The 25,704-nt window shown below is 35.6% G+C and overlaps 1 protein-coding gene across 2 annotated transcripts in view; it reads right to left on the reverse strand.

The window, feature by feature from the left end:
* Positions 1–25,704, reverse strand: part of arg (arginase) — a 180,188-nt gene that overhangs the window by 63,393 nt on the left and 91,091 nt on the right. For both annotated transcript variants that reach the window (XM_090379818.1, XM_090379817.1), the window contains exons 5-6: positions 24,582–24,672; positions 761–817 (exon numbers count right to left, since the gene is read on the reverse strand). In XM_090379818.1, coding sequence (XP_090235944.1) covers positions 761–817; positions 24,582–24,672 — 148 coding nt within the window. The remainder of the gene's footprint in view (positions 1–760; positions 818–24,581; positions 24,673–25,704) is intronic.

Genomic DNA, 25,704 nt, shown 5'->3' on the forward strand with positions numbered 1-25,704 from the left:
TTAACCTATCACTCACCCACACTTATTTTATCTAAAACATAACTTGTTTTTGAGCAACACTCCCGAAAACCTTCTTTATTAATTAATTTTAATAGTGCACTAATTTAGCTAGCATACAGCTGGTGGCACCAGATGGTGGCCATTTTAAAAATTTTCTTAACTTAATTATACTGTTTAATAAACTTCCAAAGTATAAGGATGTTCTCGTTTAAAAACTCTATTACTTAATTCGCTGCTTCTAAATAATTAAAATGGATAAAATCTCATCAACTCTCTGTGCCCTGTTCATGTTCAAATGTGAATAGTTTCTCTTCCGGTCCGTTTTCATTAAACACAAAATTCCCAGTTGCTGATGTCTATGCTAATAATACTCAAATGAAAAGTAATGCTTTTACATGATGGCTGATGCACAAAAAAAAAAAAAAAAAATATTCAGTGCATCAGCTTTTATGTTATGTCATCATCGGTGATGATTCCAAGTTATTCTTTAGGGCCAATATGGTTCATCCTGATGTTCACAATCATTTATTTATGCCCCACGCCAATTGTTTACATCACACTAAAATGTCTTCTGACTAATTTGACAGTTCTTATCTTGAATCTTTTTACTTTGTGATTAAAAGCATAATCTATCTTCTCCTTTTTGTCATATCCTGCTTGGTATTTACATTAAAGAAACACCAGAAATAAAATGTTAAGAATGCAATTAAAAAGGAAAATAAGGAAGTTAAACATCAGATATGCATAAATAAATACTTACTTTTCAACATGTTCAACATCTCTCAAGCCTATATATGCAAAATTCTTCTTTTTCACACTGAAATATAATTAAAATGATATCAACTTAATTAGTTCTCCTGTGTAGATTACAAAATAACTATAAAAAAACATAATATTGAAAAAAATTAGGTGTATGCAGAGAATGAAAAATACACTACATGTGCCTGTTTTTAATGAGCAATTAAACAGATAATTCACATTCAAGAAAAAAATTACTAATTGTTTCTTTTCATTACTACTAATAAAACTGATTCTTTTGAATTTTTTTGTTTGTTGTCGCAGCAACAACAAAACAGTTTGTTGTTGCTGCGACAAGAATATACCTTTGTACTATGAAAAATTGATCATCTAAATTGTTCAAACTTAATTCACAACAATAATCATGCTGTTATTGTTCAAGGATTTACTTACACTATGTAGTTATGTATTAAGCATATTTACTTGCACTGTGCAGTTTTATAAGTAGTGTTAAATGAATTTATATGTTCAGCACAATAAGTTTACTGCTGTTGCATTAACTTTAAAAAAAGGATTTAAAATGTGAGATTCTGAAGTACATTTCAATAGATTTTTAAGTAATTTGGAAAATGCTTAAAAACATTATCCTGAATGAACGTTGCTTTTTTTGCTTAAATAATATAGTTTGCTTAAGTTCTAAAACTGTTTTAGTTGTAAATCCGAACCAGAGAAAGAGAATTTCAAGCCTTTTAATTCCTAAATTGTTTGTTTAACCCAGCTGTAGTATTAAACTGATAGGCCAGAAAATATTTAATCCTGGTGACTCGCTGGTTGGGGATTAGTAGTTGTTACTTTTTTGCACTTCCTTTCTTTTGCACTTCCATAGTCTCATATGTGCTGCATGTTTTATCTGCTTATAGTGTTTTTTTACATTGAGTAGGCTAACTGGTCAGGCAACACAACATCGTTTACAATACTCCAGTGTCCAGCCACATACTCTGAGTAGTGAAACACTGCTTTTCATCATAATACTAGAAGTATTAAGTAGTAGTATTAGTAGTGACAAATGCTGTGAGAAAGAAAACATACATCATCAGCCAAAAAAAAAAAAGCCAACACTTTCCTTATCATTCATCCCCTGCAACAGTCTGTCTGTTCTTCCTTGAATTTCTTCAAACTATCCATCTCTATATGCAAACCAAGTGGGAGTTAGTTGCAGCAACCAACTACACAATGGCTGAAGGCAAATTTCATACATCTATCTTACAACCATCCCTCCTCAATACGAATTTATGCCCCTTCATGTAGTCTGAGCAAAAAAGAAGTTCATCAACACTGAACTTACTCAAGCCATTCAAAGCCTTGAACATCTGAATCAGATCTTCTCACAGGTGTCTAGTCTCCAGACACTGGAATTTACAAAACTGAAACCTTTCCTGGTAAGAGAACCCTTCTTCTCTGCTCACTAATCTCATTGCTCTACTCTACACTCATTCCAACAGATCCTTCCTAAACTGAGACTTCCAGACCTGTATGCTGCATTCAAGATGTGGCCTAACCATTGCCTTATATCAGTGGTGTCTGCTGATATAAGGCAATGGTTAGGCCCGCGTGGAAAGTGAACTAAACAGCCTTTTCACGTGCTACTGCGTATACAGGCATACAAACGTCGAGCTGGACTGTATCAAACATGTAGTCCAGTGCAGTCATACGTACACTAAATACAGTTATGTATGTATCAATCTTTTCATATTGTGAAATTCTATTATTTTGATATAACTTGTTCATTGTATTGAATTGTTATTAATTTGTATTGAAATAAAAAATCATCCTCCTTAAAAATGTTCCAAAAGAGGAAAGTCGATTTGAAGTGTCGTGGTTTTAATCAAAAGTGGACTGAAGGAAACAACAAAACACACTGAAAACGTATCAGTCAAGAAATTTATTTGCTGTAAGTGCCAGTTATCAAGTTGCACATTTGATCACTTTTGAAAGTAAACCATTCAGTGATGGCAACGTTGTTAGTTAAAAACGTTAGTTAAAGGCTGTGGAATAAATTTGTCCAGAGAAACGAATAATGATACAAGACATTGGTTTGTCTTGACAAATAATTAAGCGAAGAGTAGAAAATATTGGAAAGAATTTGTTCGAACAACTTTTGGAAAGCATAAAACAAATGAAATTTTTTAGTATGGCACTGGATGACAGTATTGATGTAAATGACATAGCCCAACTCCGTATCTTCATACGTGGAATTAATGATAACTTTATACCAGTTGAAGATTTAGCTGATCTGCAGAGTATGCACGGAACAATTACAGGTGAAAATAGTTTTGAAAATTTTTGCCAATCTATTGAAAAGTTAGGATTAAATATTAAAACCCTAATAGGAGCGACAACTAAAGGTGCAAAAATATGATTGGTAAAAACATTGGGTGTATGGGTAGAATAACCAAGAAAATAATAGATTGTTTGTTATTTGGTTTTTAGGAGCATTAGCAACTAAGGCCATATTGCTCCGGGATATGCGGTGGTCATTTCGTGACCTTTCCGCATCCTCCGTATTTGGTGGTGACGGGCTCGAACCCCGGTCTAATTAAGAAGCGTGTACTACGCACTGCTGCTCCTTCCCACCTGGCTACGGAGGCGCAAATAAAAATAATAGATATTGGAGCTGAACCCCAAGATTGGAATTCACTGCTTTCTGCATCAAGAAGCTCTGTATGGGAATGTACGAGGGGTTTCCAAAAAGTAAGGTAACACATTTTTTCTCTAAATGATGTTTAATAATACAAAGTTGAAATTACACACCAAGAAATAAGTGAAAATGCACTACTCTTCCATAAAGTCTCCAGTTTTATGGATGCACTTGTCCCAACGATGGATCAGTTTATCAATACCAGTACTTAAGAAGTCCGTGCCCACACGCAATAACAAACATCACACCGCCTGATGAACCTCCTCATCCGTGGTGAAATGCTTTCCTGAAAGGAGTTTTTTCAGATGGCTGAACAAATGGATGCCTGAAGGCGCTAAGTCTTGGCTGTAGGGGGGATTTGTGACAGAGTTTCCCAACGATTACGGTGCTACCACTCACGAGTGGCGTGGATAGTGTGTGGTGTTGCGTTGTCGTGCAACAAAATCATGCTGCTTGTCAGGAGTCCTGGTCATTTGTTGCTTTCAGTTTTTCCAACATTGCACAGTAAAGCCGTGCATTGATTGTTCCTCCCTTTGGCAAGAAATCCACCAACAGAATGCCCAGAACACTGTGACCGTGACTTTTCAGACACTGAAAACAGTTTTAAATTTTTTGCATACAGGAGATTTTGAACGTTACCAGGTCATGTAGTCTTGTTTGCTCTGTGGGGTAAAGTGATGAACCCAAGTTTCGTCTACTGTGACTATGTGAGTGAGAAAATCCTCTCCTTCGTTGTTGTATCGCAACAGGTTCTCCAGACACATTCCCATGCATTTTGCTTTGTCCTCCTCTGACAATTGTCAGGAGAACCAGTGGCAGCACACCGTTCGAAAGCCAAGGACATTGTAACACAAGAACATGAGTAACAGTCGAGTTACTCATGTTCACTATTTGTGCAATTTCACGCAGTTTCACTTGCCTGTTTTCAAGAACGATGCCCTTAATGCACGAAATGTTGTCTTCTGTTTTGCTTGATGAAGACCTGCCCATCCGATGTCGATATTCAATGTCAACACGGCCCGCTTTAAATTCATTGCACCAAAAACACACCTGCTTCTTTGTCATCACCTTTTTGCCATACACAGCAACCAGTTCACGATGTCACTTGGTGAAGACCCTTTTGCTTGCAAAAAGTGAATAACTTCATGAACACTTGTTTTGGACCACACTTGCACAGTACCGCCATTTTGCAACTGGAATCTGCTGTAAAGTGACAGTACCATAACACTGCACTGGTGGTCTTTTTGAACGTTATTAACGGGTCTTTCTGTCCACCGCATTTCATCTCATTCCCTTTCACCGTTATTAAGGAAAAAAAAAACGTGTTACCTTACTTTTGAAAACCCCTCGTATTAATTGCTTCTCGGCCTTTTGGCTAATATCAAAATGTATGGGAATGTACTGGATCACCAATACATTATGAAGGTGGTTATTTCAACTGTAAATTTTATAATATCTCATTGCCTTAATCACCGTATGTTTCAACAGTTTCTTTAAGAAATTGAAGCTGAATACGAAGATGTAATTTTACATAGTGCAGTAAGATGGCTTAGTCATGGCAGAGTGTTATATCGTTTCTTTAAACTTAGTCATGAAATTGATATTTTTATGACAGAAAAAGGGAAACCAATAAAACAACTATCAAATATGGAGTGGCTGTTTGATCTTGCAATTCTTACAGACATTTCTAGTCATTTAAATGCTCTTAACTTAAAACTACAAGGGGAAAGGAAAATTGGTCTCTGATTTGTATGGTGAAATCAAATCATTTCAGAATAAGTTATTATTTATATAATATCGGTGTAGATACACCATAGTTTACCCATAAATTTGAACTACATAAGTAGTGTAAAAGGCATTGTTTTAATTATATCTCATATTGTGGCTGCCTTCACAACGAGATAACAGGTATTGCACTACTTCAAATAAGTAATACTTCTCTAGTAGAGAAGACTACTGTTATTTATTTTCAGTGGATACCACCACCCAGACAATCGTTTCGAAGCTAGTTGGCTTCATCATCAGTGAGTGGGCAGGTACCCTGGTAATGAAACATGCCATCACAGTTGCAAATTTATTTCAAAATATGAGAGATGCCAAATGGTGTTTAAATAATAATGTATTAGAAGACTAAATGCACAAGGCATAATTTCCTATGGGTTTAGGTAATTAACTAAATAATATCAGTATAGATACACCATAGTTTACGCATAAATTTAAACTAAGTATGTAGTGTAAAAGGCATCGTTTTAATTGTATCTCATATTGTGGGTGCCTTCACAATGAAACAGCAGGTATTACACTACTTCAAATAAATAACACTTCTCTAGTAGAGAAGACTACTGTTATTTATTTGAAGTAGTGTAATACCTGCTATCTTGTTGTGAAGGCTTGTTTGTTATTTGGTTTTTAGGAGCATTAGCAGCTATGGCCATATTGCTCCAGGGGGATATGCGGTGGTCATTCCCTGACCTTTCCGCATCCTCCATATTTGGTGGGCACAGGCTCGAACCCCGGTCTAATCAAGAAGCGTGTGCTACGCACTGCTGCTCCTGCCCACCTGGCTATGGAGGCGCCGTTGTGAAGGCACCCACAACATGAGATACAATTAAAATGATGCCTTTTACACTACATACATAGTTCAAATTTATGGGTAAACTATGGTGTATCTACACTGATATTATATAGTTAATTACTTAAACCCATAAGAAATTATTCCTTGTGCATTTTTTCTTCTAATACGCTGTTATTATTTAAATCCCAAATTGAGCGAGATAATTTAGTTCACTTCGAAAGTTGTATTGAGCTAAAAGAGAAAGACATATTTCACAAGAATCGTTGTCTCTCGTTATTACAATTATTTTTTGATGAGTTTGAAGGTGAATTTGCTGATACAAGATCGCATGAAAAAGACATAAGCTTGTTTGAGAATCCATTTACTTCAATGGCTGAAAACTACAATCCCAGCAAGCAACTTCAACTTATTGATCTTCAAGCCAAAGCATAGTTCAAAAATAAGTATATGGATTGCGAAAATAAACTACATACTTGAATTCTACAAGGCTCTTTCATCTGAAGATTTTCCACTAATTAAACAAAATGCCACGAAAATGGCTATTTTGTTCAGATCAATGTATGTTTGCGAGCAAATCGTTTCACTCGTGAAATCAAATACTGTAAATATTTAAAAAGAAACAGAATAGCAGATGAGCATCTTCATTCCATATTGAGAGCTGGCATCATGAATTTTCAAAATTTTGAACAGTTATCAAAAATATTTAGCCTCAATCATCTCATTAAACGTTAAATTTTATTCAGTAAATGTTATTGTGTACAGTACTTAAAATTTTCTACTATTTTCAATTTTAGGGGTATCATTATATTTATTTATTCATCTTAATATTGAAAAGCTGTGATCCTTTTCAGTAAATTTTCTAAAGTGAGCATTTAAAAGCAAAAGTAAGGCATTTAAAAAAACAAAAGTAAAGTATTTTAAAAACAAAAGTAAATTATTTTTAAAACACAAAAGTAAATTATTTTTAAAACACAAAAGTAAATCATATTTTTACAATTTTAATAATAAAATCTAAAAAATAAATCACTGACAGATTTGTTGCACAAGTGTTGGGAATTTGCATTTTTTTATATATAGCCTGGAAAAAAAGAAAACAGTAACATGAAAATAGAAACTTTCCTTTTACACATAACAAGATATGGAAAATGTAACACGCTAATTTTTCTCGATTCACTCAGTGTGGCCCACGAAACAAATCTAACTTTTAATACGGCCCTTGTACTGGAAAAGGTTGGACACCACTGCCTTATACAATGGGATAATCTCCTCCTTATCCCTGTTGGCAAAATTCCTGTATATCATTGACAAAACCCCATGAGATGTCCTGACAGCCTGTCTATCTACACTGCTCAGAGAACTTTAAATCTGACTACACAATTACCCCCAGGTATTTTTCATTTTCCACTACCCCAAGTGTCATACAAGACAGTTGATACATTAATCTGGCATTACTGCTACCCATATGAAGTACAGTAAAATGTCAGTTATCTGGGGCTCAATTATCTGTAGGGTCGGATTTACCATGGTCCTCTATATGTAGTTTTATTTTTAACAAACATTTAAAAAATATATCATACACGAAATCACTGTCGTTCTCATTTTGCCACCTGGTAAATCATATCAGATGTTTTTACCCCCACAGATATAAAGTCAAGTGTCTTGAAACACCTGCTGCATTCCTAATGCCAAATAACATACAAATGTAACCTATTCGCATTTGTCTACTAAACATCGCGAAAGCTTGTTCCTGTGCTTGCCGCGTGTTGTACATAATATTTATCTTGCATTTCAACCAATACAAATAAAAATGTCAGGAAAACGAAAATGATGTTTTTAACAGTAGAAAAGAAATTATTAAAAGATGTGAAAAAAGGTGAAAGTGTTTCAAAGCTTGCAGATGAATTTGGAATTGGCCAGCAAACTGTATGGGACATCATTAAAAACCAGCTCAATATAGATAAATTTGTTTCTAAATGTGATACATTTGCTTGCTCTTCACAAAGAAAATCGCTCAAAGGTGCTACAAACGAACAACTTGAAAGTGTAATGACAAAGTAGTTTTTACAACAAAGAGCTGAAGGAATTCCAATATCTGAATCAATGATTTTAAGCAAGGTAAAATATTTTTTTGACAAATTAGAAATGCCTAGAACACCAACATTTTCATCTGGTTGGTTGAAACGATTTAAAGACAGGCAGGATGTAAGAGAGTTACAGATAGCAGGGTGAAAAGCTCAGTGCAGATAATGTGGAAGAAACTTTATTCTGTGATGAATTAGCTAAAATTATTAAAGAAAAGGGTCTTGCTCCCTTGCAAATTTACAATTTGCACAAGATGGGAATTTATTGGCGAGCAATGCACGTTGGCGTCTCTACAAGAAAGAAAGAAATGCACCAGGATATAAAATTAGCAAAGACAGGATAACAATTTTATGCTGTGCAAATGCTTCAGAGGATGACAAATTAAAATTAACTGTAGCGGGAAAATCGAAATTTCCTAGAAGTTTAAAAGACACAACTAATATTCCAACAGATTATTATAATCACTGATCTGCATGGACAACTAGGGATATATTCAAAAAGTCGTGGGCAGATAAATTTGTTCCTCACATTAAAAAAAAAGTCTTATAAAGGTTTCTTCCATAAAGCAATTTTGTTAGATAGTGCTCCATCCCATCCTCCATTGGAAAAACTATATGCAGAAAATGGTGATATTGTAGCCATTTATCTTCCACCCAATGTAACAACACCACTGGTACAACCTATGGACCAGGGAGTGATTGAGAGCATGAAACGATTGTATAGAAAGACCTTGATGATGGACTTTATCACAGAAGAAAAGAATCCTCTTATTTTGGAAGTCACTAACAATTAAAGATGCTATCTATAACATTTCTACTGCATGGGTGGATGCAAAAAGCAAAACAATTATAAAATCACTCAAAAAAATATTGCCCGATGACTTTGTAATCACTGAAAATAACTTTGAAGTGGGAAACTCAAATAACACTGCAGAAATTGTTCCTGATATTTTAAACTCAGTTCAAAATATTGAAGGATGCAAAGACTTAGACGAGGCAAGTGTTAATCAATGGTTAAATACAGACAAAAATGAACCTGGCTACGAAAAAATGACTGACGAGGATGATGAGAAACTACAGCCAGCTTGCAAAGTAAGTTATAATGAAGCCCTAACAGCTGCAGAGACATTACTTAAATTCATGGAAAGTCAAGATGATGTAGATCAGGGGTTCTTAACCAGGTGCTCGCGAGCACCATTGTGCTCTTTAAAAAATAAAATTTGCTCAAGACCGTTCCTAAAATGGGTACACTTAAGCTAAAAAATTTATATATAAATCTTTGTATTTAAAAAAAGGTGCTTTCTATTTCTCAACTTTCTGCGATATTCTACAAAAATTCATGCCAATCTTCGCTAGAAAATTCTTTCTTTTGTTGGTGATTGGAGGAAAATTATATATTTGGCGACTTTTAATCTCAAAAACGGTCAAAGTTTGACGCTTTAACGGTATTCTTAAAATTATTTCTTCTCAATTATTGTTAATTTGACATTTAGTTAGTAATAAAAATTTTTACACAATACTTTGTTGAGAGTATGATCATTGTTGCCGTATTGTCGCTACAGACTAAAGGCGCCTCTGTGGCCAGGTGGGAAGGAGCAGCAGTGCGTAGCACACGCTTCTTGATTAGACCGGGGTTTGAGCCTGTCACCACCAAATACAGAGGATGCGGAAAGGTCAGGGAATGACCACCGCATATCCCGGAGCAATATGGTCTTAGTTGCTAATGCTCCTAAAAACCAAATAACAACAACAGCTACAGACTAAGGATACTGCCACATGTGATTCTCAGTTTCTGGTTTTAATAAGTTAGAACAGGTTTCGCTCAATTGCAAAAAACCTATTCCAGGTTTTGCTGCAATAGGTACCGTATACGTATAGTGTTGACTTTAAAAGTAACGAAAGTGTTATAGTAAGAAATCTTTTGATTTTGTGTGCAAATGCTGAAATGTATTTTCTTTTAATAGATTTAACTAAAGTTACTAAACCCTTTCAAAATAGATAAGTTTTTAAAAAGAAACTGAAACGAACATGAGATAAAAAATGATGCATTAACACTACCTTCACAGTTGCCTGATTTAGACCTACACGTTTCAAATACAAAGAAACAGAAAATTAAAAAGTATGCATTTCAGTCCTTTTGGGAATACAATTATTTGGTAATAGATAATAGTAGCAGAACTGGTATAATTTGCTTATTATGTCAGGCATGTCTGGCTGGCTATAGGAAGTCGAATTGTGAAAGACATTACCAAACATTCCATAGGAATTTTTATGAAGCTTTTCCCAAATTTAGTGATATTAGAAAAACTTCAAGAAAAAAAGAAACTTGAAAGATAGAAAAATATTTTAAATTTAGGTTAAGCTAATAGTAGTAAAGTGTTAGTATAGCAGTTAGATAGTAGTAAAGTGTTAGTATAGTAGTAATAATAATAGTAAAGTGTTAGCAAATGAAGTTTCATTTATTTTATCAAATATAATTGCAAAGAATTCATTGCCTTCCACTAGTGGTGAAATAATAAAAAACTGTGTAGTGTCACCATTAGAAGTTCTTGCTAGCATTATCACCAGAAAAACAGAAAGCTACATGGTTAGCTCAGCGAAAAATATTCCTTTGGGTACTGATACAGTTTCAAATCAAGTTCATAAAATGGCAGATGTAATATTTAATGAATTATTAGGTAGAATTGAAAGTTGTGTATTCACCGGCACTTGATGAGTCGACTGATGTTTGTTCATGAATGAAAGATCAAAAAGAAATTATAGGATGTCCTGAAGTCATCGTTAAAGTCATCAACCATTTTATTGTTAAATCCCTAAATATGCGACTTCTAAAAATATTTTTGGAAGATCTTCAAGCACCATGTTCTGATCTTGTTACCCATGCACGAGTTGGCTCAGCTGTGGAAAGGCACTCTCCAGAATTTTGGAGGTGTTTGAGTAAGTAAAAGCTTTTCTAATAGAAAGCAATAAAGAAACAGTTTTTAATGAAATTTTTAATGAAGATTTCGCGATTACACTTTCATTCATGGTTGACATCTTCAGCCATTTAAATGAGTTAAATTTAAGACTACAGGGAAAAGATAAATTTGTGGTAGTTTTATACGAGGAGATTATTGCATTTGAGAATAAACTTCAAGTGTTTCAGAATCAAGTTTTAAAAAGGAATTTGCTTCATTTTCCTATTCTTAAAAAATGTCTGTAGGAAACTGCTGGGGAGTGCCCATCGTTTGTAATGAATGTAATCAAAGACCTTAGTGACCAATTCCAAGAAAGATTTTATTACTTGAAAGAGCACCTCCGAAAATTTTAAATTACGATAAATTACAGAAATTTTGATATCAGTAACTAGGAACAAATTTTCAATCAAAATGAAGTAGCAACTGTTGAGTTAGAATTTTTTGATATGTAGTCATCTTTAGCTCTGAAATGTCTTTTCTAACACAAAACTATTTTAAAATTCTGGGGTTCTTCTGACTGCAAAAAATTTCCTTTATTACAAAGAGTAGTGTTCAAAGTACTTTCTATGTTTAGATCAACATACACGTGTGAAAGTGCTTTTTCATTAATGAACAATATCAAAAACAAAAAAAGGACAAGATTGTTGACAAGACATTTAGAAGAAAATTTGCAAATACCTCTTCATAATTGAGAAATTAATTTAAGAAGTTTGGCATCATCTCTTCAAAGTCAAGGTTCACATTGATAAGGTAATAAATATTAGCGCCCAACATTTTTAATTGAAAAATATAATTCTTGTGTGCATAAAAATTAATTAAAAAATGCATTTTTAATCTTTAAGCAAAAAAAAAATTATATTTTAATATATGGTGCTCACATGTATTGTAAGCTGCAAAATCTTGCTCGCTTAAAGCAAAAGGTTAAGAACCCCTGATGTAGATTATATCGAAATTTTACAAATTGTGGACACAAGAAAAATAAAAGAAAAAAATAATGCTACAAAAAAAAAAAAAAAAAACACAAACTTTCTATCAAAATGAATAAAATATTATTGTTGTTATATACATGTAATGTTTTTGTGTGTTTTGGAATTTATTTAAACAAAAACGTAATTTTGATTTGCCCTGTTTTTCAACTATCCACCGATAATTGATGTTTCACTGTACCTTGCATTTCTCAATGTTAAACTTCAATTGCTATTTCTCAGCCCATCTGCCTAATCTGTGTGGACCTTGTAGCAGTAGTATACCTAACTACTGTGATTAATCACCCTGCCAACTTTTGTGTCATCTACAAACTTAGACATTAATCCTGATATTCCTCAATCAATACCATTAATAAATATAGAAAATAGCAATCAGTCCATTACCAAACCCTTTGGGGACTCCATTAATAACATTAGTACAAGAAGAGTAGTTTCTACTGAAAACCACTCTCTGTCTTCTCTCACTACAACATTCCTTTATCCATAGCCATAACTTGCCCTTAATCAATTCGGCCCTTCGGCCCTGGAAAGATTGTGCAAGGCTCAAGGGGTAGAATTTTTTCAGCCTGGACTGTACTTGTTAAAAGGAGAGATTGCTTCTACAGGGATGGGATACACTTAAATAGAAAGGGCGCAAGAATATTTGCTGATGCTATCGAGGCAGTGTTAGGTGGGTCGGAAAACTGCTAGCTTGGGGGGAGACAAAGACTAATAGATTAACAGTAGCCACTGGCAGAGGTGAAAGTGATTCTTGCACTGCTTCTATTGGAATGAGCAGAAGCCTGAAAAACAAGATGCAGGATATTTCAGAGACTGCTGGAAGTCATTGCGGTACAAGTAAACACATGGGTTGTGTTAGGGTAGCTAAGAATAGAAACAGGGGCATGCATACTTGCGTGTACACCAATGGTAGGAGTTTAGTAAATAAATTTGATGAATTTGAGGTATTGCTCAAAACATCAAAGGCAGATATTGTTGGGATATCAGAGACGTGGTGTCACACAGATATAAGGAATGCAGAACTGGAATTTGGGGAGTACAACGTCTACAGAATGGATAGACAGGATAGGAAGGGAGGAGGGGTTATGCTATTAGTTAAGAAACACATAAAATCCAAGGAAGTGAAGCCAGTCGACATCGATGGACAGGGCAGTGTCGAGTCAGTTCGGTGTGACATAAGCATAGGTAAATCAAAATTGACAGTAGGAGTGTGCTATAGGCCTAATGACTCTGATGAATATAATAAGAAACTGTACAGGGAAATAGAGTGGGCCAGTAAATCAGAGAGTCTTATAATGGTGGATTTTAATTTCCTAGATATTGACTGGAATTTGGGGGTTCGTCACTCACACACTAGCAAGGCTTTTGTGGATTTATTGGATGATTGTTTTCTACATCAGCATGTTCGGGAGGCAACTAGAGGGAGTAATACTCTTGATTTGATTATCAGTAGTGATTCTTCATGCATTAAGAATCTGCATATAAATGAATCACTGCCACCTAGTGGTGGCAGTGATTCATTTCCCAGATTTCCCAGATATTGACTGGAATTTGGGGGCTGGTCACTCACACACTAGCAAGGCTTTTGTGGATTTATTGGATGATTGTTTTCTACATCAGCATGTTCGGGAGGCAACTAGAGGGAGTAATACTCTTGATTTGATTATCAGTAGTGATTCTTCATGCATTAAGAATCTGCAGATAAATGAACCACTAGGTGGCAGTGATCACAGTGTTCTGAAGTGGGATTTACTCAAAGAGGTAACTACCATTACGGGTAAGGGAAGGGTTATTGCTTTCCTAAAGGCGACTACGATGGACTGAGAGAGTATTTAAATTCTATACAGTGGGACCAACTGATGATGTTACCAACAGCAAATTCAAAATGGGAAGCATTCAAAGAACTTATCTTGGAAGCTACTAGGCTTTACATAACAACTAAGAAATATTGTTCAAATTTTAGGCCTAATGAATGTCAGATGAACTAATGAGACATATGGCAGAGAAGAAAAATGCATGGGATACATACAAATTAACACGTGACACAGAAGCCTATGATAGATACAAGTTGATCTGTAACCAAGTTACAAAGGAGGTTAGGCAGGCAAAGGCAGGTTACGAGAAATCTTTGGCAAGGGATGCAAAGAAAAACAGCAAAGAGTTCTTTACTTACATAAACTCTAGAAGGAAGGGGATGAATCAGATTGGTCCACTTGATATCGATGGGTCAACTGTTGATGATCATTCTCATGTAGCTAACAAACGAAATGAATATTTTGCATCGACATTCACACATGAGGAGTTATTCAGGGAGGGGAATGCCAGAGGTGTATAAAACTCTGGCAGTAAGCTAGAGAATCTTGTAATAACTGAGAGTAAAGCGGAGGAGAAATTGTTGAAGGTAAGCACAAGAAAGGCACCTGGGGTGGATGGGATCTATCCAGTTATATTAAAGGAGGCAGCAAAGGAAGTAAGCAAACCCTTAGCCATAATTATGAGAGCTTCCTTGGACTCAGGGGAGGTACCCATGGACTGGAGATGTGCAGATGTGACCCCAATTCACAAAGGAGGTTCAAGGGCTGACACAAGTAATTATAGACCTGTGAGTTTAACTTCTGTTCCCGGAAAATTAATGGAGGCACTGGTTAAAGAAGCACTGCAGGATCACCTAGACAAGACTTCAGTTATAGCTCAGACACAGTATGGTTTTGTTAAGGGGAAGTCTTGCCTGACCAATTTGATTGGATACTATGATGCAGTCACAAAGGAACTGGATGCAGGGAATAACTTTGACATCATATATTTGAATCTTAGAAAGGCTTTTGATACTGTAGCACATGGAAGACTGCTGCACAAATTGGAGCAGTGTGGCATTGGAGGCAAATTGCTGCTATGGATAAAGGGATGGTTGAGGGGGAGAAGACAGAGAGTGATAATCAATGGACACTGCTCATCGTGGACTAATGTTATTAGTGAAGTCCCTCAGGGTTCAGTGTTGGGTCCATTATTGTTTTCTGTATTTATAAATGATATTGATGATGGTATATCAAGCTTAATGTCCAAGTTTGCAGATGATACGAAGGTTGGCAGGGTTGTCAAGGACACTACTGACACTATGTTGCTGCAACAGGATCTGGAAAGGTTGAGCAGATGGGCTGAGAGGTGGCAAATGAAGTTTAACATTGACAAATGTAAAGTACTACATATGGGAAACAGCAACTCCAGAGCAACGTATCAACTCTGTGGTACTACACTGACAGTGGTAGAGAATGAAAGGGACCTGGGGTGGTTGTGCAGGCAGATATGAAGTTCTCTGAGCAGTGCAGACGGGCTGCAAGAGTAGCTCATGGTGTATTGTCAATGATATATAGGAATTTTTCTAGCAGGGATAAGGAGGTGATTATTTCCTTGTATAAGGCAATGGTCAGGCCACACCTAGAGTACTGTATACAGGCCTGGAGGCCTCATTTCAAGAAGGATGTAGAGCTGCTGGAACGAGTACAGAGAAGGGCAACAAGAGTAGTGAATGGAACAAAGGGGTGCTCTTACGAAGAGAGGCTTAAGTTTTGCAAATTTCAGTGTCTGGAGACTAGGCACCAGCGAGGTGATCTGATAGAGGTGTATAAAGCCTTGAATGGTTTGAGCATGCTCAATGCTGATAGGATTCTTCCTCTTGCTCAGAATAATCACCTGAGAGGGCATAAATTCAAATTGAGGAAAGACAGATGTAGGATAGATGTGCGGAAATTTGCCTTTAGCCAGCGGGTGGTTGGTTGGTTGGTGGAACAGACTTCCATCCCTTGTAGTGGAAGTTGGTAGCCTAAATAAGTTTAAGGCTCAGCTGGACAGGTATTTCGAACGAACAGAGGGGTGAAGTGGAAGTGGTTATTTTTTATTTATTTATTTTTTTTTTATTTTTTTTATTTATTTTTTTTGGCTGATGTTGCATAAGCTTGCTTTCTTGCATCAAATGCCTCTACTAATGCTAATGCTAATATTATATAGAAAATAGAAGGCCAACATAATTTTAAATTTCAGTTGTGGTAATATTATTTGATTTATATTTATGCAAAAGAAAGCTACTTCTGACATAAGGAGAAAAAATATAAGTCAAATAATATTACCACAACTGAAAATTATGTTAGCCTTCTATTTTCTATATAATATTCTATATATATATTCATTTCGTAGTTATCTGTCGGGCTAGCTGTTATCTTGCCTGTTTGCTGTTAAATTTAAATTTTAACCAAACAGCCTTTATGTTTATGATTATTATTTGGACCTAGTTAAACAGGCAGATAGCAATCAGAAAGAGATAGCTCTACTAATTATTGGTGGGATATATTGAAAGGGGTTAGCCCTTAAAAAAGTTCCTTTCAATGTATCTACAGATCAATAATTGGCTACATAATCATTATTGTATTCTATATTATTACCAATTATATGTTTATTTCCAGGGTATGGCAATGTAGATCTACATGGGCGATCGTAGTCTTTATAAGTTATTTTGGCCTTATAGCCCACTGTATACTGTTATGCTTATATGCATATTCAGTACCTATATAGTATATATTATTCTTTTACCATAATAACTATATTACAGACTGATGTAATGTTCAATCTACTATTGATGGCATTAATCTGATCTGACATAACTTTTACATTTATCCCAATTATTCTTAATAGATTAAATACAAATACATATATATATTATATAAAATGGAATATAAATATCAGTTTCAGTTGATGGATAAAAATAAGCAAGTATGACAGATGCACCAAAACATGCAAAGCAGCTGTAAAGGATGCAAAAGTATATAGAGATAACCCTCGTATAATATGGTAGTTTGGTTCCTACAAAATCTCGTGTCATGAGAAACTGTTATACAGGACTAACAACCAGTACAAAAAGTGGGGTTACATTCCAAAAGCTAACAAAAATACTGTACACCATTTTTTTTATAATAACTATTGGAAACTTAATTTTTTATGTAGTAATAACTTAATATTTTAACTTTATTTTTATAATACTGTAGTAGCAACTTAAATAGTAATAACTGAACAAATGTCTTACCTTACAAACCGTGATACTTATATGTCAAATAATGTGCGTTTGTTTAATTTTCTTCCTTTTCATCACTGCTAAGCACAATCTCTTCTACAGCATCTAGATTTCTTGTGCCTTCTGCTCTCTTTTAAAGTCACAAACTACATGCTTTCAAGTTACAATTTTTTATGGTCTCAAACAAGCACAAGTTCAATAGCACAGAACCCAGGGATCTCCCAACAAATTACAGTACCGCTTTACAGATATAAAGCACAAATTTAACCTTATTACCTTACCAATTAACAAAGTTAAACGATACGTGAAAATCGAAAGAATATTTTCCACTTAGCAAAATAAAAATAAATTTACGCTTATGTACATAGCTTAATTAATATGTACTGTAATATGTACATACTAATTGATATTTCTGTTCACTGACTTTTTTTTTTTGGTTGTAAAATTTAAACAGTAAAAATGATAAGCAATTAATAACAAAGAACATGGCATGCACAAGTTGCAACAAACATGATACACACAAGTGAGATGCGGAGTACTGACTTTTTAAAAATTTGTTTATGTTTTTTATATGATTGAATATTTCATGGAAGGGGAAACACATTTAACAATAATAACATGAAAACCCACAGAATTCCAAATATTGGTACTATAGCAATTGCAAGAAGATTGAGTTTACTACCCACTTATAACTGATTACACTAACAGAAAAGACCAATAAACTGGAAACAGCAAATTGTTTTTATTGTTTTACGGTAGTGACCTTCAGAAATGTGCATTAGAAAAATATCACGAAGGCGATAACAACAAGCGATCAACAGCAGGGATTCACAAAAAGGAATGGAAACATTGAAAATTACATCTAACATAATAGCAGGGTTTTCCCAGCACATGAGCTCAAAAATAACATGTTATGCAAGATTTCCAACAATTCTCAAACCATGTTAGAGTGAAACCATATTATATAAGTACCATGTTGTGCAAGGATTGCCACAATTATCAATCGTGTTAGAGCGAAACAGTGTTGTAGAAGTACTGTGTTATACAGGGGTTGCCTGTATAAGTACGTAAGAATAGATAAGTATTATAAAGTTTGCATAGATGGAGATGAAAAATACACAAAGTGCCAAGGACTAGAAGGAAAGGATAGTAGAAAGAAAGAAGTATAGTAGGTTTGTAAAATGCAAAAGAATGATTTTCTGCAAAGAAGCCTGAGGCTTGTTCTGCACCAGCCAAAAAAAAAAATTCCCGAGTTACCGAGAGAGAGAGAGAGAGAGAGAGAGAGAGAGAGACAGAGAGAGAGAGACAGAGAGAGAGAGACAGAGAGAGAGAGAGAGAGAGAGAGAGAGAGAGAGAGAGAGACTCAGGACCCTGGGTGCGCCAAGCCCATACTCACCAGATGTGAGTCCCTTTTTGGTGCATTTCTCTGGGGTTACTTCTACTAATATACAGTACTTTACATTTCAAAATGTTAAATTCAGTTGACACTTTTCAGCTTATCTACTCAACTTTTCTAGATCCTGTTGAAGTAGCACACTGCCATTATTGTCATTAACAACTCTGCTAACCTTTGAATTATCTTCAAATTTGGACATTAAGCCTGATATACGTTCATTAAAATCTTCATTAAAACCTTCATAAATAAATTAAACTGGAAATATCACAAATAAATATAACAAACAATGGTGGGCTCAAAGCTGAACCCAGGGAGACTTCACTAATAACATTAGTCCACAAAGAGTAGCATCCATTGATTACCACTCTCTGTCTTCTCTCATCCAACCACCCTTTTATCCACTGTAGAAACTTGCCCTTAATATTTTAGCATTAGCATTACTAGAGGCATATGATGCAAGAAAGCAAGCTTATGCAGCATCATCCAAAACAAAAAAAAAAAAAAAAAAAAACCCACTCCCATCTCACCCCTCTGTTCATTTTGATATACCTGTCCAGCTAAGCCTTAAATTTATTTAGGCGATCAATTTCCACAACAAGGGATGGAAGTCTGTTCCACCAACCAACTACCCACTGGCTAAAGGCAAATTTCCGCACATCTATCCTACATCTTATCTTTTCTCAATTTGAATTTATGCCCTCTCAGGTGATTATTCTGAGCAAGAGGAAGAATCCAATCGGCACTGAGCATGCTAAAACCATTCAAGGCTTTATACACCTCTATCAGATCACCGCGCCAATGCCTAGTCGCCAGACACTGTAATTTGCAAAACTTAAGCCTTTCTTCGTAAGAGCAACCCTTTGTTCCATTCACTAATCTTGTTGCCCTTCTCTATACTCATTCCAGCAGCTCTACATCCTTCTTGAAATGAGGCCTCCAGACCTGTATACAGTACTCAAGGTGTGGCCTGACCATTGCCTTATACAAGGGAATAATCACCTCCTTATCCCTGCTAGAAAAATTCCTGTATTTCATTGACAAGACACCATAAGCTACTCTTGCAGTCCGTCTGCACTACTCAGAGAACTTCATATCTGCCGGCACAATTACCCCCAAGTCCTTTTCATTCTCTACCACTGTCAGTGGTAGAGAATGAAAAGGACCTAGGGTTAATTGTGCAACGTATCAACTCTGTGATACTACACTGACCACTGTCAGTGTAGTACCACACAGTTGATACGTTGCTCTGGGGTTGCTGTTTCGTATGTGTAGTACTTTACATTTGTCAATGTTAAACTTCATTTGCCACCTCTCAGCCCATCTGCTCAACCTTTCCAGATCCTGTTGCAGCAGCATAGCGTCAGTAGTGTCCTTAACAACCTTGCTCACCTTTGAATCATCTGCAAACTTGGACATTAAGCTTGATATACCATCTTCAATATCATTTATAAATACAGAAAACAAAAATGGATTCAACACTGAACCCTGAGGGACTCCACTAATAACATTAGTCCACGATGAGCAGTGTCCATTGATTACCACTCTCTATCTTCTTCCCCTCAACCATCCCTTTATCCATAGCAGCAATTTTCCTCTAATGCCACACTACTCCAATTTATGCAGCAGTCTTCCATGTGCAACAGTATCAAAAGCCTTTCTAAGATCCAAATATATGTTATCGAAGTTATTCTCTGCATCCAGTTCTTATGTGACTGCATCATAGTATCCAATCAAATTGGTCAGACAAGACTTCCCCTTAACAAACCCATGCAGTGTCCGAGCTATAACTGAAGTCTTGTCTAGATGATCCTGCAGTGCTTGTTTAACCAGTGCCTCCATTAATTTCCCTGGAACAGAAGTTAAACTAACAGGTCTATAATTACTTTTGTCACCCTTTGATCCTCCTTTGTGAATTGGGGGTCACATCTGCACATCTCCAGTCTGTGGGTACCTCCCCTGAGTCCAAGGAAGCTCTCATAATTATGGCTAAGGGTTTGCTTACTTCCTTTGTTGTCTCCTTTAATATAACTGGATAGATCCCATCCACCCCAGGTACCTTTCTTATGTTTATCTTCAACAATTTCTCCTCCACTTTCCTCTCAGTTATTACAAAATCATCTAGCTCACTACCAGAGTTCAATTCACCTCTGGCATTCCCCTCCTTGAATACCTCCTCAAGTGTGAATGTAGATGCAAAATACTTATTTAATTTGTTAGCTACCTGAGCAGGATCATCAACAATTGAACCAATTTGATTCATGCCCTTCATTCTAGAGTTTACATAAGTAAAGAACTCTTTGCTGTTTTTCTTTGCATTCTTTGCCAAAGATTTCTTGTAATCTGCTTTTGCCTACCTAACCTCCTTTGTGATTTGGTTACAGACCCACTTATATCTATCATAGGCTTCTGTGTCACCTGTAAATTTATATTCATCCCATGCATTTTTCTTCTCAGCCACATGTCTCATTAGTTCATCTGACATGTAATCAGGTCACAAAGGTGGTTAGGCAGCCGAAAGCAGATTACGAGAAATCCTTGGCAAAAGATGTTAAGAAAAACAGCAAGGATTTCTTTACTTATATAAACTCTAAAAGGAGGGGTATGAATCTGATTGGTCCACTTGATAATGATGGTTCGACTGTTGATGATCCTACTCAGATAGCAAACAAACTGAATGAGTATTTTGCATCTACATTCACACATGAGGAATTATTAAGGTTTGAAAATGGCAGAAGGTTATCAAATTGTAGCAGGATACTTAATGATTTTGTAATAACTGAGAGCAAAGTGGAGGAGAAATTGTTGAAGTTAAACATAAGAAAGGCACCTGGGGTGGATGGGATCTATCCAGTTATATTAAAGGAGATGGCAAAGCAACTAAGCAAACCCTTAGCCATAATTATGAGAGCATCATTGGACTCAGGGGAGGGTTCCACGGACTGGAGATGTGCAAATGTATCCCCAATTCACAAAGGGGGATTGAAGGGTGACACGAGTAATTACAGACCAGTTAGTTTAACTTCTGTTCCGGATAAAATAATGGAGTCACTGGTTAAAGATGCATTGCAGGATCATCTGGACAAGACTGCAGCAATAATTCAGACACAGCATGGGTTTGTTAAGGGGAAGTCTTGTCTGACAAATTTGATAGGATATTATGATGTGGTTACAAAGGAACTGGATGCAAAAAAATAATTTTGATATCATATATTTGGATTTCAGGAAAGCTTTTGACACTGTTGCGAATGGAAGACTATTGTACAAATTGGAGCAGAATGGTATTAAGGGTAAGTTGCTACAATGGATAAAAGGATGGTTAAGTGGGAGAAGACAGAGGGTGGTAATCAATAGGTGCTGCTCTTCGTGGACTAATGTTATTTGTGGAGTCTCACAGGGTTCGGTGTTGGGTTCACTGTTGTTTTGTATATTTATCAATGATATTGATGAGGTATATCAGGCTTAATATTGAAGTTTGCAGATGATACAAAGGTTGGCAGGGTTGTCAATGACAGTAATGGCAGTGTGCTACTGCAACAGGATCTAGATAATTTGGGTAGATGGGTTGAAAAGTGGCAACTGAAGTTTAACAATGACAAATGCAAAGTACTGCATGTGGGTAGAGTAAACGCAGAGAAACTTACCAACTGTGTGGTACTACACTTAAGGTGGTAGAAAATGAAAGAGACCTGGGAGTAATTGTGCTGTCATATATGAAGTTTTCTGAGCAATACAGACAGGCTGCCAGGGGAGGTCATGGGGTTTTGTCAATGATATATAGGAAGTTTGCTAGCAGGGAGAAGGAGGTGATTGTCCCTCTGTATAAGGCAATGGTCAGGCCATGTCTTGAGTACTGCGTACAGGTCTGGAGGCCTCATTTTAGGAAGGATGTAGATTTCCTTGAGCGTGTACAGAGAAGGGCAACAATATTGGTGAGGGGAATGAAGGGATCCTCTTACCAAGAGAGGCTAAAGTTCTGTAAATTGCAGTGGCTGGAGACTAGGCACTTGCGCGGTGATCTGATTGAGGTGTATAAGGCCTTGAATGGGTTGAGCACACTGAATTCTGATAGGATCCTTCGACTTGTTCAGATTACGAACCTAAGGGGGCATAAATTCAAATTAAGAAAGGACAGATGTAGAATAGATGTGCGGAAATTTGCCTTTAGCCAGTGGGTGGTTAATTGCTGGAACAAACTTCCATCTGTTGTTGTGGAAGTTGATAAGTTGAATAAATTTAAGGAGGAACTGGACAGGCATTTGGAGGGAATGGTGTGATTTTTTTTTTTTTTTTTTGGCTGATGCTGCATAAGCTCATACACTTGCTTTCTTGCATCACATGGCACTACTACTACATCCATTTAGGCCTAAATCTTGAAGAATATTTCTTAGTTGGCATGAAAAGCCATCTCCTGATGCAATATTTCTTAGTTGGTATGAAAAGCCTAATCTTCTGATGCATTACTGCATATAAGTTAACGTTACACGATCTTTTGATGCCTTAAAACTGGTGCAGTTTTCTCTTTTTTTGAAATGAATGTTCTGTTGGGCATTTCTGTCCACCAAAGACCTGTCTCATCAGCACTGAAAACTTGATGTGGTGTGTATCCGTGCTCTTCAATAATTTTTTGAAATTCCTCTGCATACTCCTTGGCAGCGTCATTATCAGCCAATGCACTTTCCCCTTGAATTCTTATGTTGTATAATGAGAAGCAGTTTTTAAATCACTCAAAAAAAACCTTCACTGGCAACAAACTTTGGGTTAATAGAAGATTCTCCATTTTCTATTAAATAGTTATAAATTTTTAGTGCCTTTTGTCTAATTACATTGCCTTCTAATGGGATCCATTTTTTACTGCTATTTTCGACCAATTTTTTCCAATTTTTCAATTATTGATGCTCAGGGACGAGCTGTCATATTTGTGGAAATGAAAGATCCTGCAGCACCAGCAGTTCAAATTTTCTGTTAATTTTTCTTTATGGTCTGGATTGGTGCTTTGTTTAAATTTAAACTTTTTGCAACGTATGATACCTTTCTCCCTTTTTTTAAGATGATCCAAAATTTGTATCTTTGATTTTAAAGAATAAAGTTTCTTTTGAGCGGTGCTTTTTTATATTCCTTTGGCATAATTTAAGGCTGGAAATTAATTCACAACACGGTTCTTAAGAACAAAGTTTAGTAATACGTACCTGGAAAAATTTATAAACGATCAAATAAAAGCAAAATAACCTTACAAAAACCTTAAAAGTCACAAACTGCATGCTTTGAAGTCGCAATTTTTTTATGGTCTCAAACAAGCACAAGTTCATTGTACAGAACCTAACACAGGGATTTCTCAACAAAATAAAATACAGGGATTTCCCAATAATTTTTTTTGCATAATGACTAGCAAGTCAACAGATGAGATTCACAAAAAGAGAATGGAAATGTTTAAAAATTACATCCAACATCTCTGCAAAAAAGCTCAAAAATACCATGTTATGTGAGGTTTGCTGCAATTCTCTAACCATGTTATAAGTACCATGTGGTGTGAGGATTTCTGCAATTTATCAATCGTGTTAGAGTGAAACTGTGTTGTAGAAGCACCATGTTATACGGGAGTTGCCTGTATATGGATTGTAAGGCCTATTTAGCAGTCTATGAACTATGCAATCATCACTATGGTTTAATTTTTCACACACACTATTTTAATTCCAAAGATTTTCAGAGGAAGACTACTGTGTGTAGTACCTAAGTTAATTCAATTTTGTTTTTAAAATTTATTTTTTAATTATAAACAACCTCTATAAACCATTAGGCTATTTTTAATGGGCTCTAATCAAGTTCTTTAAACCACTGAATTTTTTTATCTACTGCAAGCTATGAAGTATATGAAATAATGAGAGCAGAAAGGATTATAATTAATAAGATTTCTCTTCATAATACTCAGTCTGTTTCCAATTACTCAAGAACGGAAAGTACAAAAACATTAAGGAAAAAACAAAATTTCCACAAATTACCATATGTTTTCCTTCAGGAAAACATATGGTAAAGCGAGAGCATTTATTTCATAATCATTACTAAAAAAATGTGACCATATATAAGATATTACCATGGAGTTAACCATTCCAATCCAGAAACAGGTTTCACATATTTCTGCATTTCATGAAGAAAAAATGAACAAGACATCCCATGCAGGTTTCCTGAATCAAAATAAGGAATGTGAAATTAATCATAAGGTACACAATAATAAGTAAGTTCTGATTAAAAATGCTTTTGCACATTTTTACTCTTTACAATATACATAAAACTAAATCATGAATTCTAATCTGGGGGGGGGGGGATGACTGTTTAGTTAAGGAAGGCAGGAGTCCAGAAGATGTGACAAGTCCTCCAAAATACACAGGGTTTTTTGTCTTATTTTTTCACCCGTTCATTTTATGCTGCCCATTATACAACTTGTATAATATGTAGGTAACTGGACCTTGACAAAACTGAACTATTCAGCCATGCATTTCATCTAGAACTTTTTTGACATTAGAATAATGGAAGCACATGACAGGGCAAACTGGAAGGGAGATGACTGTACAAAACAGTTAAGAACCCCTCCCCTTAACTATACTATTACAGATAACAGAACGAAGTCCTGCTAACCAACACAATGTATTCAATGAATTTTTATTGATACAATATTCAATGAATCTATAATTCTAATGATAATGCACCCGCAGGAAAACTGAAAAAAGCAAACTACTTTAACAATATTTTTAACTGTATAAACAATACAAAAAATTATTTATTCTTAAGACATCATTTGAACAAAATATTTTAAAAAATATGTATATGCCATGTACAAATATCTCTTTAATATACTACTCAATCAAAAATAAAAACTTATAATGTGTATGTCTGTACTGTATTTATATAGAAAAAACTGCTAAATGTGCAGAATTCTTTTCTCTGAAATTGCAACATATTTAGTGCATGTATTGTGCACATGTATTGTGTCACTGAAGGATACTGGTGAGATCTGGCAATAACAGCATATTCAGAATGCATTTAAATTTTTTTTTCGGACATCTGAAAAGAGGATGTTTACGACTTCCCTGAAGTTGTAAATACGGTGATCACCCATTCCAATTTTTGCAGAACAGTCCCAAAAATGCACTTAAAATAATCCTGCATCCCAAAACTACGTTGAAATGTCTCACAATTAGCCAAACAATCTCTTTCTT

This window comes from Mastigoproctus giganteus, chromosome 8 (assembly GCF_048544385.1).
Source record: "Mastigoproctus giganteus isolate SK-2022 chromosome 8, ASM4854438v1, whole genome shotgun sequence".
Lineage (NCBI taxonomy): Eukaryota > Metazoa > Arthropoda > Arachnida > Uropygi > Thelyphonidae > Mastigoproctus > Mastigoproctus giganteus.